This window comes from Apis cerana, linkage group LG4 (genome assembly GCF_029169275.1).
Source record: "Apis cerana isolate GH-2021 linkage group LG4, AcerK_1.0, whole genome shotgun sequence".
NCBI classification, from domain to species: domain Eukaryota; kingdom Metazoa; phylum Arthropoda; class Insecta; order Hymenoptera; family Apidae; genus Apis; species Apis cerana.
The window spans coordinates 2,728,646-2,743,601 of NC_083855.1; the positions used below are offsets into that span (position 1 = coordinate 2,728,646).

General features: G+C 31.4%; 1 protein-coding gene across 6 annotated transcripts in view; it reads left to right on the top strand.

Moving 5' to 3' along the window:
• Nucleotides 1-14: 14 nt before the first annotated feature.
• LOC108000074 (uncharacterized) overlaps nucleotides 15-14,956 on the top strand; it is a 41,981-nt gene continuing 27,039 nt past the window's right edge. For all 6 annotated transcript variants that reach the window (XM_062073542.1, XM_017060225.3, XM_017060228.3 and 3 more), the window contains exons 1-2: nucleotides 15-324; nucleotides 13,976-14,158. In XM_062073542.1, coding sequence (XP_061929526.1) covers nucleotides 15-324; nucleotides 13,976-14,158 — 493 coding nt within the window. The remainder of the gene's footprint in view (nucleotides 325-13,975; nucleotides 14,159-14,956) is intronic.

Consider the following 14,956-nt stretch of genomic DNA (forward strand, 5'->3'; position numbering starts at 1 on the left):
CAGTCAGTGCGGCGATGTCGACGGCGAACGACGTTTCGACGGTACGTTTCGGCCGGTGGTGGTGGTGCTGGCGGAGACGAAGGAGGAGTACTACCTGCGGGCCAACAACGATGAGAGGATATGCGAAGACGATCGTCCTTCTCGGTGTGGTCGCTGTGTTATGCGCTCTCCTGGCCACCGTGGACGCCGCCGCGAAGGCGAAATCTGACGAGCCATCCCGGCCCAAGGGAGGCCACAAGGAGACCGAGCCTGTCATCGAGGAAGTTAACGCGAAGCAACTCGAGCGGCTCCTCAACGAGAAGGACTTTGTTGCCGTGTACTGGTGTAAGTGTATTTTCCATCAGGAGAATTTTCTAATCTCTTCTGGCGGGGATCAGGTGAATCAGGAGTTTGGATCTTGGCGACTCTTTGACGAAGAGTGGTTAGAATCAAAATGGTGATGATGATGATGGCCGTGATTCTTATGCTTCGTTTTTAGGATTGTCTTCTCGATTTCTGAGCCAAGTGTATAATTCGATAGTTTTTTTTTTAACGAAAAGATGGGAGTAGATGAAAGATTTACATTCTTTAAGGATGGGGGTGAATCGAATGAATGACGTTGATTGCCATTCTCCCGATTTTTATCTTCTTCTTGTAATGTAATTCGTTTTGAGAATTAGTATGTAACTTACTTAATGTACTATGTACTATTTTCTCATAGTTTTGAAGTTAGATCGAAATAGCGATGATAATTGCAGTTTTTGTATTGAAAAATTTTCTCAATTTTTGGATTTGTGACGTAATATGTTTTTTCGTTAAAATTATATTTATAATTTGAAGTTTTATATATTATATATTTGTTATGTGTATTAAACACAAAATTAACAAATGTTCAACAAGAATTTTTTCAAGCATTTTATTTATGTTTAAGCAAAATTCGAATAAAAATCAAATTTTACACGTCAAAAATTAACAGATTAACTGCTCCATACGTTTAAATCGCATCCCAATAATTGATTGCAAAAGTCAGGAATTCAGGAAATGCAGAAGCGAGACATCCATTGACACGTGTCGATTATGTAATTTCGTTTCGATAGACTCTTTACTCATCTGATACTGTCATCAAATTCTTAGGGGCACCTTACTTTCCTCTCCCTCTTCTTCTCAATCATTCCGTCTCGCCATTTTCACTCTTGCATTCCTTTCGGTTCACCGACTCTGCTGGCTCTCGATTCTCCTCCACCACCTTCCAAGTTTTTCCAAGCGTCTTTTAAAAGAAATCTAGGTTAAAACTTGAATTCTTCGATGAGAGATCTCGCTAACTGCCTAATATTTGAAATTATAATTTATCAATAAGAATATTATTTGTTTTTATGTATTGTAAATTAGAGAAAAATAATTGAACACACTGTTTAAAGTATGTAAGATCGGGTAGAATTAATCGGATTCATCGTAGAATTTTCTTGGCTACAAGAAACATCTTCTACCCTTTCCACGTTTCTACAGGTCCTCTTCGCCTTGTTCCTCTTCTCCTTCTTCGAGAAATTACATAATCCGCGGCGGTGCCGTAGTGGGTGTCGATGAAAGCCAGAACTGCAGCACGCGATTCGTCATTGAGATCGTTTCGCTTGCAAAAGACGACAAGTGAGACGTCAATATGGGCACTGGTTTAATGTACCAAGGCGGAGACGCGCGTTCGCGCGTTATAAATAAATCCCCCAGCAGGAGATTGACGCCTCTGTTTCTCTATAAAGATACCAATCTCGTTGATCTTCTCCTCGCTTTTTCCTTTCCGATGATTCTCCAGGATGAATGAGGGTAACATTTAAGATGCAGGAGAAAATAAAGAATATAAAGAAAATAAAGCTTCGAAGAAGTCAAGAAAAGCGAAATTCAATGATATTTCTTCGCTTTTAAATTTGAATTTCGTATCGACGTGGAACATAAATATAAAATATCTCAGAAAATTCGTTGTAAAATTTCGTGTGTAAAAATAAATCTAAAAGAAGGGATTTGGAATTAATTTTAATCATTTTGAAAATTTGTCGAGCGCACGTGGCACGTTTCGATTAAAACAGCTATAATGTCTGATCCATTAATAGTTATATTGATACAATATTTGTTGAAAGATTAGAAGTCTATTTCGAATCGACATTTCTCGAAAATGTTTCAATGCTATATTTTCAAGGAAAAATTTATTTTTCTCTGTAAAATTATCTTCAACCGATTTATTTATATCCAACAAAAAATTGAATGACTTTTATTTTGCGTACGTTCGAACATGATTTTCTAAAAAAAAAAAAAAAGAAAAAGAGAGAAGGCTCAAACGAAAAATTTTTGGACTTAATGAAATAATCTTCTGATTAAATCACTCGTCTTAAGACACTCTATGTATAATATAAATGTTATGCACGCGAATTACATTCGCATGACAATTAACAGGTATTAAATTCTCTCCCTTTGCCAAGTGGCCGGTCCGCTCAGTAGGACAAGCCGTCTCGAGGTAAACGCAAGCCTTCGTGAACGTTTGCAGACGTGTAATAATTGGTGCAATAGGTCGGTGTGATTTTGCGTTATCGTTTATCCTTTTCGTTACGATTCATTCCTTCGTTACTTCGTCATTTCGTTCAACCGTTATTTTCAACCGTCCAAATGTCAAAGAAGCAACAATAATTGTGATAAAATGTAACAAGAGACGTCGAACGAGATTGTTGATTCTATACAATTTTGGATGCATAAATATAGAAACTGGTAACACCTTGGCACAATGAAACATTTATCAGAATATGAACAGATAAATCATTCGTAGGATTTAAATGCAATTACGAATTGTTTCCAAGATGTGAGATGATTTAAATAAAATTTCAAATTGCAACGTTCTACGGAATATTTTCAATTGAATAAACGAATAATGATTCGTGCGATCGTGATATCGTTGCTTTTCTTTAAGGTAAAAATCTCGTGTTGACATGTTACGCAGGAATATAAATTTAGACGTCTGCGGACTCTAAATGAGATGGAAGTTTGAAGAAGGCATTAATCACGGATTCGTTTAAAATTGTAGTTAAACGCGTAAATATAGAAGCCACGCCTTGGTATAATGCGTAAAGGCTGTATCGAAACATCGAACATTGGATATAAACAGTGTGTGTGCTTGAAACTAGTTGGCACAATGCATAGATGAGCATAAAGTTTTGTGAGGTTTTCTAATAGACATAATACAATAAATTGAAAAGAAAATCTTGTTCAAAACCTAGAATATAAATAATAAAATAATAATCTTAGAATTGGCCATAATTACGAACTCATAAATATTCATTTGTTATACAATGTTCAAAAAAATCATTGCAATTTTTTTAATGTTAAATCGTCGTAAAAAAAATAATTTCCACAAAAAAGAAAATAGACACCCCTATCAAATTCCTAAAATTATTTATAATCGCTAATAATTATACCATTAATACGACTTTAAAACACGATGAAAATACATATCTAAAATTCTTTTTTTAAAAACTAGAGATGAAGAAACATAGTTTATGTAAATTACGTTAAATTTAATTAACATATCGATATTGTCACGCGAGAGAAGTGGAAGGCATACGAGATCACCTTCACCGAGAAATTCAAATCAAGAATGGACATAGAGCTTGGTGAGAACCGAAGGGAACTCAAGAAGTCAGTCTGGCTGTAATTTTATTACTCCAATACAGGAAATATAGCGGCCACTGACTCAACATCGTTGACGCACACTGATGGCGATCGTGGCATATCGAGATACACTGCCAGCTGTTTATTTAATTCAATAGATGTAGCTCGCGTGCAACGATGAAAATTAGCTTTTTTTAAATTACTTTTAAAAGAACGCATAGAGAATGGAAATTTAATTGATATTGAATTTAATCGATACTGATTTGAATATTTAAAAAAAGGAAGGAAAGATTGATAAAAATTAATAAAAATTAGATTGAGATTAAATTCTCAAGAAAAAAATCTTGAATCAATTTAAACTAAAGATTGATTAAATATAATTGAAATATATATAAAATATAAGTTTCATTAATATGAATAAAATATTCAAGACAACTTCACAAACATATTTCGTTCTTCTTTATATTTATTCTTTATATTTAGTATAAAAACAACGATAATAAAATAATGAATAAACGAAACATTTTTTTAAAAAATACAAATACAATTACCAAATCGTAATGTTTCTCTCAACACTTTCTTCAAATCGCTATAAAAATAATGATTCGTCTAAAAGTAATGACGATAATTTTTATATAGTTGTAGGTTCAAAAATAGAAATCCAAATTATAGAAGGTTGATTTCTCGAGAATTATCGATTTACCTTTCTCCGCTCTATAATTTGCTCAAATCACCCGACTAATCCTCTCCGCAACAGTTTTAAATTCCAAGATCCTCGATTCATCCACCGTGAATCGAAACGAGGCGATCAAAGTCAAATGGCGCGGAAAACGGCAAAGTGGAGCATGACGGGCAAAGTGTCACGTGTAAAGATAAACCAACACCTGGTCTAATAAGGGCTAAGACCTTTCGAAGTCAACGGGCTATGGGTCGTCTTCCTCTTTCTCTCTTGACAACCTGTTCCTGGCATATACTCGTGTGTGTCACGTAAGCTGCATTCCGCTCGCGATTTTCCCCTGAATCACGTTTTCATAATACCGTCTGACGTAATGGCTAACATGCTAGAAGACGGACGAAATAACCAACAGCAACCATCCACGCCGAAACAGCTCCGGACGGCTGTATCGACCATCATTCCCTGTGCCAAGAGGAGGAAATCACTTCGACGAATCAGTTGTTTATTAATCATTATCTCTTATTAATTCCCTTCCCTTTATATTTGTCTTTATTCGCTAATTAGTTATTCGGTTTTTAATCAATAGCATTATCTTTGGAATAGGTTTTTTAATAGGCTTACTTAGTTGAGGAAATTATATTGTCAGCAAAGAAAAGAAGAAATATGAGGGAATTTGGCTCGAAGATCAATGATTTAGAGACCTGTTAAAAGGCTTATGATTGCAATATTTTTTTGTATTGAAGTTGAAAAAAGGAATTGTTAATTAATTTTTTTTTAAGAGATAGAAAACACTTTTGAAACACTGTCATAAATTATTTTTCTCTGAATTCTTATTGTGTTTCATTCGTTATTCAGTTTGTCAACAGTCTAATTCGCCAATTCTATTTTCTTTTTCATTCAACTTATACGATTAAATTTTTTCCCTTATATTGTATTATTAAGGAATTATTTTTTAACAATTGACAAAATATCTTTCTTTGAATCATAAAAATTCTTTATATCTCCAATTTAACCTAATTCACAATTGGATCGCGAATTTTAATAATAAAGTATTAAATCTACACTATTCGTATCATTCTGAAAAACCAAGTTTCTCTCCGCTTCTTTCCTCAACCATCCTCGACGTCGTTCCGTGACGTAACGAAGTTACTCTGAAAATACACCAGTGTGAAGCGAGAGAAACGTTTCGTTTGCGCTTCTTCTCGCCTCTTCTCCTCTCTGTCCTCCTGTAAAAATAGTCCTTCGAGAGAAATCTTTCTCACGCTCCACCCCTTTCCTACCCCGGCCTCGATCATGGACACGCGAAAATTATTTATTTCGAGCATTTTTATAGAAACACTCCATTGGCCGGGGTTCTGGTCGATCGGCAGGGAAGAGACACCTCTTCAAGCTTGCCGTAGCAAGGCCGGCGCTCCGGTAGCCGCCGCTTTTAGCACACGTTCGAGTTATTTTAGCGCTTGCCGCCAAGCCTCTCGCTATCGTCTCGCCTGAAAACATATCGTCCTCGACCACCCTGCACCTATGATCCACCTCGGTTCACCTGTGCCTCAATCGAGCGACTCGAGAATTCAACGTCTGGATTTTAAGCATTCAGGTTTCGGAGAAAGATCAAGATGGCGATGAGTTTTTCGAGCAGACTCGTCGCGAAGACCCGGATCACGAGCTCGAAATGTACACCTATTTCCAGCCATCGTGTCCTCGCAGTTTTTTTGCGCGAATCCCAATTTTTCCTGCAAAAGATGTTTCCAACTTGGAGGGTCTATTTAGTCTATTCTGTTTTTAGTCCCTGAATTAGAAATCTATTAATGTTCAAAATTATCAATATCTAAAAGTTCTGTATGTAATGAAGTCTGAAATTTAGAAATTCGTGTTTTAAATATAAATTTTTTTTTTGATTTTCAAAGCTTTCACATTCTTCGTGTCAATAACAAAAGAATCTTTGAAGTTCACGAAGCTCGAAAAATTTTTGGATTGGTTCAAAAGAAAGTTTGAATAGAATTAATTTTGCTTGTGATTTTTCATAGATTTTTAGTAGAATTTCTTTAGATTTTAATGTTGGAGAATTATTGTAGTCTTTTAATGAAAGTTATTAGAAATTATTTTGTGAAATGTTAATAATATTGACTAATTTCTCTCGATAAATGTATAAAAAGAGTAATGAAAGATAATAATAAGGAGAGAAAAAGGAAAAAAAAATGAAAGAAAAAAAAGAGAAAAAAATGTTCATGTTTAATGAATTCATAATTAAAAAAGCTAAATTAATTGATGATTATATTTATATTAAAAAATATTTAAAGTATTTTTATATTAAAAGATATTTCTTCTGTAACAAATGTAATTCTTTTATAACAAGAGATTTTCAGTTTGCCAATTTAATTGAAATTTTAAAATTATGTATCTACTATTGAAGAGTAGATTTGATCATTTTGTTTATGAAAATATATTGTACAATCAAATTGCTCAACATTTTTTAAGATATTTATAATTAAAGTTAAGGTAAAGTTAGGGTAAAGGTATTTATAAAGTCTTATCAAAATATTTACATTAAAATAATTTAACATTAGATATTTCAAAAATTTACATCAATGTAATAATTTAATAATTTAATAATCTAATATTTCAAAATTTTGAATTAAAATATAATTTAATTTAATGTTCAAATCTAAATTCCATAACTCAAAATTCCAATAATTCAAAATTCTAAATCAAAAAATTTAACAAGATTCCAAATCTCAATATTATTTTTCATTAAAAATTCTAGATTAAACTTAATGACACAATCAAAATTTCAATATTACAAAATTCTACAATAAAATAATTCAATAGCAATAAAATCCTAATCTTATATAAAAAAAAATCCAAAAATTTCCAAATTTCAATATATTAAAATTCAAAAATAATTTAACAATGTTCCATGTTCCAAACTAAACTCAAACTTTATATCCCATCATCCATATCGACAATGAAAATATTTTCAAAGTTTAGAGACGACTCCAAAAGAATCAAAAGATGTAATAGGAAAACACAGTCTTCTCAAGTGGATATTTCTAGATGTTCTCTCCTTCATTTCGAGCTTCCTAAAAGACGAGCTCTTTCCGCTCGGTCAATTAAGGAGAGGATTTCTTGTCCAACCATATTCCCTCGTTTTTATCGTGTTATGTATATCGAACAATCACCCTTTAATCGGCTTGAAAACCGCTCAACAGAATGCGCGTAACGTTTTACGCGTAAACGTTTCATCCCCGTGTAAACTGTGATTTACAGTTTGTTCACATACAGTGTTGTTCATCGTGACTTAATAAGAATCCATTGAAAAGAGAAGGAAAGATGAAACCAGAAATACATAACATTGGCTTAGAAATACTGTTCGTCGAGGAAAATGGTTTCGCTATAGCTTTCGTTCCACTAATAAACTGTTTCTCAGCTGCGTGCAACTGGTTTAACTATCGTCTCGAATTTCACTCTCATTAGCTACAAACATAAAATTGAAATGGGAAATTGAAAACTGTGGAAATATTGTATCCTTGAACGCATGGATTTATGATCGCGGAACGTGCGAAGTTTAAATTTTCGCGCGTTTCCACGTTTGAGGTTAGGTTATCGATTCCAAGGCCGTGATTGTTACAAAGGAGAGAACAAAATACATCTTTCGAATTTCAGAATCTAAAATTGTTTCGAGGGGTACTTCGATGATTTTCCACATCTGCGAGATTTGGCAACGGGGAACATTCAAAAGAATATTTTCACCTCGAATTGCATTCTTTTGTCCGTAAAAAAGAAAGGAAATTATAAATTATCAAATATTAATTTGATATCAGAATATCAGATTGGAAAACAAATATTTTTACATTGAAAATAATAAAAAAGTTTACACCGAACAATTGAACATTAATGTTTAAAAATTTTTAAATTTCTAATATAAATAATAATTTTTACAAAATAAGAAATATTAAGAAACAATATTAAATGTGACAAAAGTTTTGTTGCTTGTTCAGAGAAAATTTGAAATATAAAAGATGAAATATCTGAAAACATTCTTGGCCACCTGTCCACGGCTTAATTTAATTATCGGTTTGCCAGGAAAAAGTGAGAATGAGAAAATTGCTAATTCAGTGATAAGCACCGCTTATTCTCTGCCAACTATTCGCGTTGCTCGGATATATATACATTCGATACTATAGGTTGTTTATTCAGGAGTAGATGGCCGGTAGTATGTTTGCTTGAGCACGTCGTCGCTACTTTAATCATAAGCTAACCGCACTGTTATTTTTTTTTCTTTTTCTTTTTTGTTACAACATTGTAGCCATTCTCGAAGAGAGTACTCGTTAGAATACTTGAGTACTTGAAACTTCTTTAAAAATAATTCAATGTAATCATTCTGTTCAGAATTATTCTTTTTAAATCACTATGTTGATTCATAAAAATTTTAGTACATTAAATACGTAGAATTGAAAAAGAGATCGTTGAAAGTAGTATTTAGATACTTTTTTTTAAGAATGCTGAAATGAATTATTTTATTAGTAAAATTTTTTATGTAATTTATAATTTTGATGAAAATCATAAATTTGATAAGAAAACGCAATTTCACGTTTGTTCAATTCATTTATGATTTTTCAAGTTTGTTTAACGTTTGTAAGAGCAAGACGGTAATAAAATTATAGATTTGCAGGCATGTAAAATATTCAATGGAAATATTTACAGGAAGCCACTTGTCAAGAAAGCAAATAGACAGTAATAGATTAAAAGAAATGCAACAAACTCGATTTGCATAAAATTTGCAAAGATATAAAAAGAACAACAGTTACTAATAATATCGCCAAATATATCACTACACACCTTGATGCCATAGAATTTATAACCTTGGCCATCAACCTTTCTAATTCACATTTCATATTTCTTTAATTTTGCTTAATCAAAAGTCTTGAAAGATCAATTGAAAAAAGATTTTTAGAAAAAACTTTTTTAAATCTATAAAACTTCTTTTTACCAATCATCGTATATATTTCAAAAGCGATATATCTACATAAATTTTCCAATATCAATTTTTACAATCTAATTAATTCGATCTTTTAAAAAAAAAATTCAGGGATCACCTTCTAATTAGAATTTTGATTCAGAAAGGATAAATAAAACGTGCTTTACACGTGCATTAATCATCGAAGAAAAATCATCGATGAACGTGTTGGAACAATAGTAGTACACCGAAGATCGTGCACGGGTTGTACCTGAGCTGCAGCACCCACGCAATGTCCCAAATCGTTGGTTCACGCTGCCGAATCTCACTAATACCAACACAATCACGACCCACGCGTCTAGAACGAGACAAGAAATACGGCCGATTGAGTGGCTATCTTTAGAGGCGGACTGGGACCCTGAAGATATGCTTCTGATTCAAATGCTTCTTCCGGTATAAATAAAACCATCCACTGAGCGATGCTCCCTCTTTCGTACACAAGAAAAATCATTATCAAAAGGGACTTAAAATTTTCTGTACACTTTTACTTCTTGTTATCTCTTCTTTTTCAATTTTTTCATTTTTAAATTATTGATAATATGTATATTATTGATGAATTCAAAATTTTATATATCCTTTGTTACCCTTAATAACGAATATTTTTAAATCTTCTGGACATTTTTCTACTGTCCTAAGAAGATCTTCATATTTTTTACTTTTTATTTTTTCTCAAGTTTTTTTATATTTCTTTTTAAATAACAAATTTACATTCAACTTAAAATTGTATGTGTAATTGTAATTGTAATTGTAATTGTACATTATATATTTTTTTTTCTATTTATCTCTTCTCTTTTAATTCTTCTTATAATTTTTCTTAAAAATTGGAATCGAACTTCAAATTCAATATTCAATTCAATTCAATGTCAACTTCAACTTCAAATTTCAATATTAATAAAATTTGTAAGTCATATAATATTCTTTTGCTGCTCTAGGAGGATCTTTGAATTTTTTATACATTTTACTCCTTTCAACCCTTTTCCTCCAATTTTCTGTTTCTTTTTCCAGAAAATAAATTTATTATCATTCTTTAGTGATTTTCTTCTCTTTATTCTTAATTCAATTCAAAGTCGCCCGTTTCAAATTACTTTTCTTTCGATATTTTCTTTTTATTTAAATGAATATTCGTTTCATCCTAATTTTCTTCGTCCGTTTATCTTTCCTTTTTAACCCCCAAAGCAAAAAATCTTCACGAGAAGACGAAACACCGGCAAGTAAAACGTTGTAATAGACGGCGAGGCCGTTCGTTCTCGTATTTTTAGTGGCTCGTAAACTAGGCACTGGCCATCGTTCGATCTCGTCGTCTCTCTTTCTCAACCAGCAGGGGCTGACTTTTCGAATAAACGCGCGCACACATTTAAGTATCTCAAGTATTCCACCACCTTGAAACGTCGAAGAAGATCGATAAGCTGATCGAACAAAATTATATCAGATATTTTTCTATTCAGAAATCAAGACCGAGTAGATGACATAAGATAAATAATATAAACATAGAAATAAAATTTCCTTTTATTATTCGTGATTTCTAATAACGAATAAATGTTGCATTGCTCGCAATTTAATCAGTAAATTTTTTAAAATACTGCAAGTCGATTAAAAATTATAATTTTCGTCGATTTCTTATGAATTTTTGTTTAGAATAATTTATTTTTTTTTTTTTCAGAAATAATATTTTTTATTATGTAAAAATAATTTTGGATGAAAATAGATTAAGATAGAAAATTATCGTTTCACAAAAATTTCTAATTTTAATTTTTACTTGTTTAAATATCGTAAATATTGTATTACAATTACTTATTTTAATATAAGAATAAATTTATGTATTATAAGAAAAAAATAATATTGATAATATAAAAATAAGAAATAAAAAGTAAGAAATATATTTAAAAATATGTTTAAAGAAAGCAAAAAGTTGAAATATTATTTTTTAAGATATTTCAAAAATTTATATTTTGCACAAAATTCGGAAAATTAAACATAAATATTTTTCATTAAAAAAAAATAGTAAAATTCTGATTTTTTTCATCTAAATACTCTCATTGATATCAACGGATGATTTGTTCCTAAAGTTATTTAAATCGATGTACTTCTGTCAGGCGCCTTGTTTTAGACGCCGATTAGACAAGACAAATGATGATGGACAGCCACTGTGAACGAGTGCCTTGTTGTAGAAAAGAGAGATTTCAAACTGGAGATTAAAAAGTGATATATTGTTTAAAAGGAATTAGAATTTTGATGCATTTATCTATTTTTATTTAAAAATTGTGATCGTATTTTTTTTTTTAATTTTATGAATGTTGAGAGAAAAATTAGAACACGATGCCTAGAAATTTAGGGGTTGAAAGTTAAGAATAGAATTTGAAAATTTATACTTTAAGATTTATTAAATATTAAAAAATAACTGAAAATAAAAAAAATGAAAAATATTAGAAAATATTAGAAATTAGAAAATTGAAAAACTAAAAAATAATAAAAAATTGAAAGTGGAAAAATATTAAATTTTATAAATTATAATAAGATATTGAATAATGAAAGTTCAATAAATAAAACCTGAATAATTTAGCAACAAAGATTAAATAAAATTTTTTAATATTATTAATATTATTAGAGAAAATAGATGATTTGCAAAAATAATCATGCTTTTAAAAATACGAATAGAAATAATTAATATAAAATTAAAAATCAATCATTTTTTACTTTCTTTTGATGTAACATCAATTTGATGTAATCTTTTGATGTAATCAATCATTTTTTTCAATTTCTTTTGATGTAACATCCTAGCAAAGAAGAAAAAGCTGTATCAGCTAAATATCCAAGACGATATAAACAAATCATATGCGATGAGTGAACCATGATGATCGAAAGGGTAAGCGTGAAATCGGGTTCAGGGCGTATCGCTTATTTTTCGTTCCCAATTCGACGATCCGTTTAAGAGTGAAACGAGTGGGTGGACACGATAGGAAATAAAAATAGAATTGTTTTGTGTCGCTCTATTTATATTTGTTTGCTCTCTGCTCCACTGGGAAGATGAGTTTGAGAATCCGGCAAAGAGTTATTGTGAAGATTATTGTCTACTTGTTAATAGAATCTATTTTATTAATAATCTTTTTGTATCCGGCAAAGAGTTATTGTGAAGATTATTATCTACTTATTAATAGAATCTATTTTATTAATAATCTTTAGAGTAAATATTCATTGAATGAATATCTTCTTTCAATTAGTAACTTAAATCATATTATTAATCATTTAAAATAGAATGTAAAAAGTTCTAAACAATTAGAATAAATACATATATATATATATATATTTTTCATATTTAGTCATTTAATCGATAAAAATTTGATTGAAAATATATTAATTGTCAATTTAAAAATAATTAAAAAATAAAAAATTCATTTTGCTGACATAAAATAAATGTTTCTAAATATTGTTTATCTCGACGAGTAAATAAAAAATTTTCCAACCGTAATCATTACCGTATAATTTCTCCCAATTTTCTATCAACCATCACGAACACAAAGCCAGTGGAATCAGTCCAATTTAACTGGCACACGGTTTTCAACGATCTCGCTTGTTCTCTTTTCCTCTTTTTCTTCAACTTCACTTTATGGAAGTGTCTGAAATTAACCTTTAAATCCTATTCGTCTCAAAGACATCGTTGCCGTAAAAAAAAAATTCAAAACAAGAAGAAGAAGAATACGTAGACGAAGGAAACAAATAAATCACGCGTACACGAAAATAAATAAAGAAACGAAAGCGAACAGGCGAACGTGCATAGGGTGGATAAGTCGCAGAAGAAAAAATAAAGATAACTTTGCTTTTTCTCTGTTGCTTTACAAAACTCCTGGTAGCCATGCAAAAATAGAATCGAACACCGGTACCAAGCGGTATGTACGAGAGGAAGCGGCAAAGAAAGAGAAAGAGTGAAGAAGAGAGTCGAATCCACCTCTCACAGCCATTGTGGCTCTATTCTGAGGACGTGGTCGCCAAAAATGGCGACGTCCACCTGTTCACCCGCTGTTCTTCGTTCGTGCGTCCGCACGTTTCTCTTCGTTTCGATCTCGATTCGTTCGAATCCGTGGATCCAGATCCGTGACGGAGAATCGATGGAGAAATCACGGTAGAACACCTTGGTACCCGTATCCAATGATTGTAACCCAACACCCGCGCAACTGGTCCATGCAAAGGCGAGCGGAATGATTCGAAGCCGGCCAAGAACGCTTGGAACTGCCAACCAAGTGCAACGATAAGCATAAAACTTCGCGCTCAAAGGATTAATTTTCCTTTTTCTGCAACGCAAGGCCGGTACAAACCCAAGTAAAACTTCGGTGCGAGGAAATGATCGTTAATCCTGTCCCTTTCCATTCGAAGTAGAATTTCTGATATGAAATATTGATATTGTTTTTCATCGTGAAATTGTAGATATTTTGTTGAATTATTTGCTTATGTTGAATGTATTCGAAATCGTATTATTATATTTCTATACATAATTTTGATAATTTGATAATTGTTAATTGTTTCATTTATTCTTGATTAATTGTTTCATAATTGTTTTTGATATAATAGAATTAAAAAAAAAATAAATAAATATTTTTTATTATTCGAGCGATCCTCAATAAATTATTATGATTTAAATTTAACTACAATATGGTATCTTTCAGATGCGAGAAGTTGCACGACATGCGACAAAGTGTTGGCCGAGCTGGAGAAGATTGACGATGATACGGATCATTTTGGTGTCGATTTCGTCAAAATCAATGATAAACGACTGGCCAAGCAATATGGCATCAAGAATTTTCCAGCTCTCACATACTTCCGCGAGAAGGAACCGATCATTTACGAAGGTCAGGTTACATAACGATTTTTAAAATTTTTATAATAAATGTCAGAATCAAAGGAGGTCCTCTATTAAGTATTTAACAAAATGTTCGCCCGTACGACGAACAAAAGCGGTCAGTAATGATTCCTAATGGCTGAAAGTTCGCCAAACTTTTATTAGAATCCGGCCGCGATCTCGGTAACCTTGCCAGGTATGAGAAACAAGGTTCGAGACTCGCCGCGATATAGTACTTGACCCAGAATCCGCAGAACAATCGCTCGAATTTTCGCGAATTTTATGAGCTCATCTGGTTCCAGTAGTTCGAATTTGTTATAATCAAACATTGACGTATCATTCTCCTTGAGTTTTCTTGAATTTGATCGATACTATTAAAAAATTTTTACATGTCTCTAAAATTAATAAATTCTCTTGCATTAACAGTAACAAAATCGATAATAAAATAAATAAAGTTCTTTCACTTTTATTAAATTATAAATAATATAATTATTATTATTGCTATAATATTAAAAAATTATATTTAGATATCATTGCATATTTTAATTGCAACAAATTGTTTAACATTTTTATTTTTAGAGATACATTGAAACACTTAAAATCTAATACGACTTTTAATATTTAAATAAAGTTTAAAAAGATATGTGCTATAGAAAAACATAAAGTTCCATTTTAATTAATTAAAAAAGCATAAAGGAATGATAAATTCCAATTTTAGTATATATTTCGAATTCCTAGATGAGACATTTAAATTAGGAAGAAAAGAAAAAAAAGAGAGAAATATTAATATTGTTTTCATAATAATTGT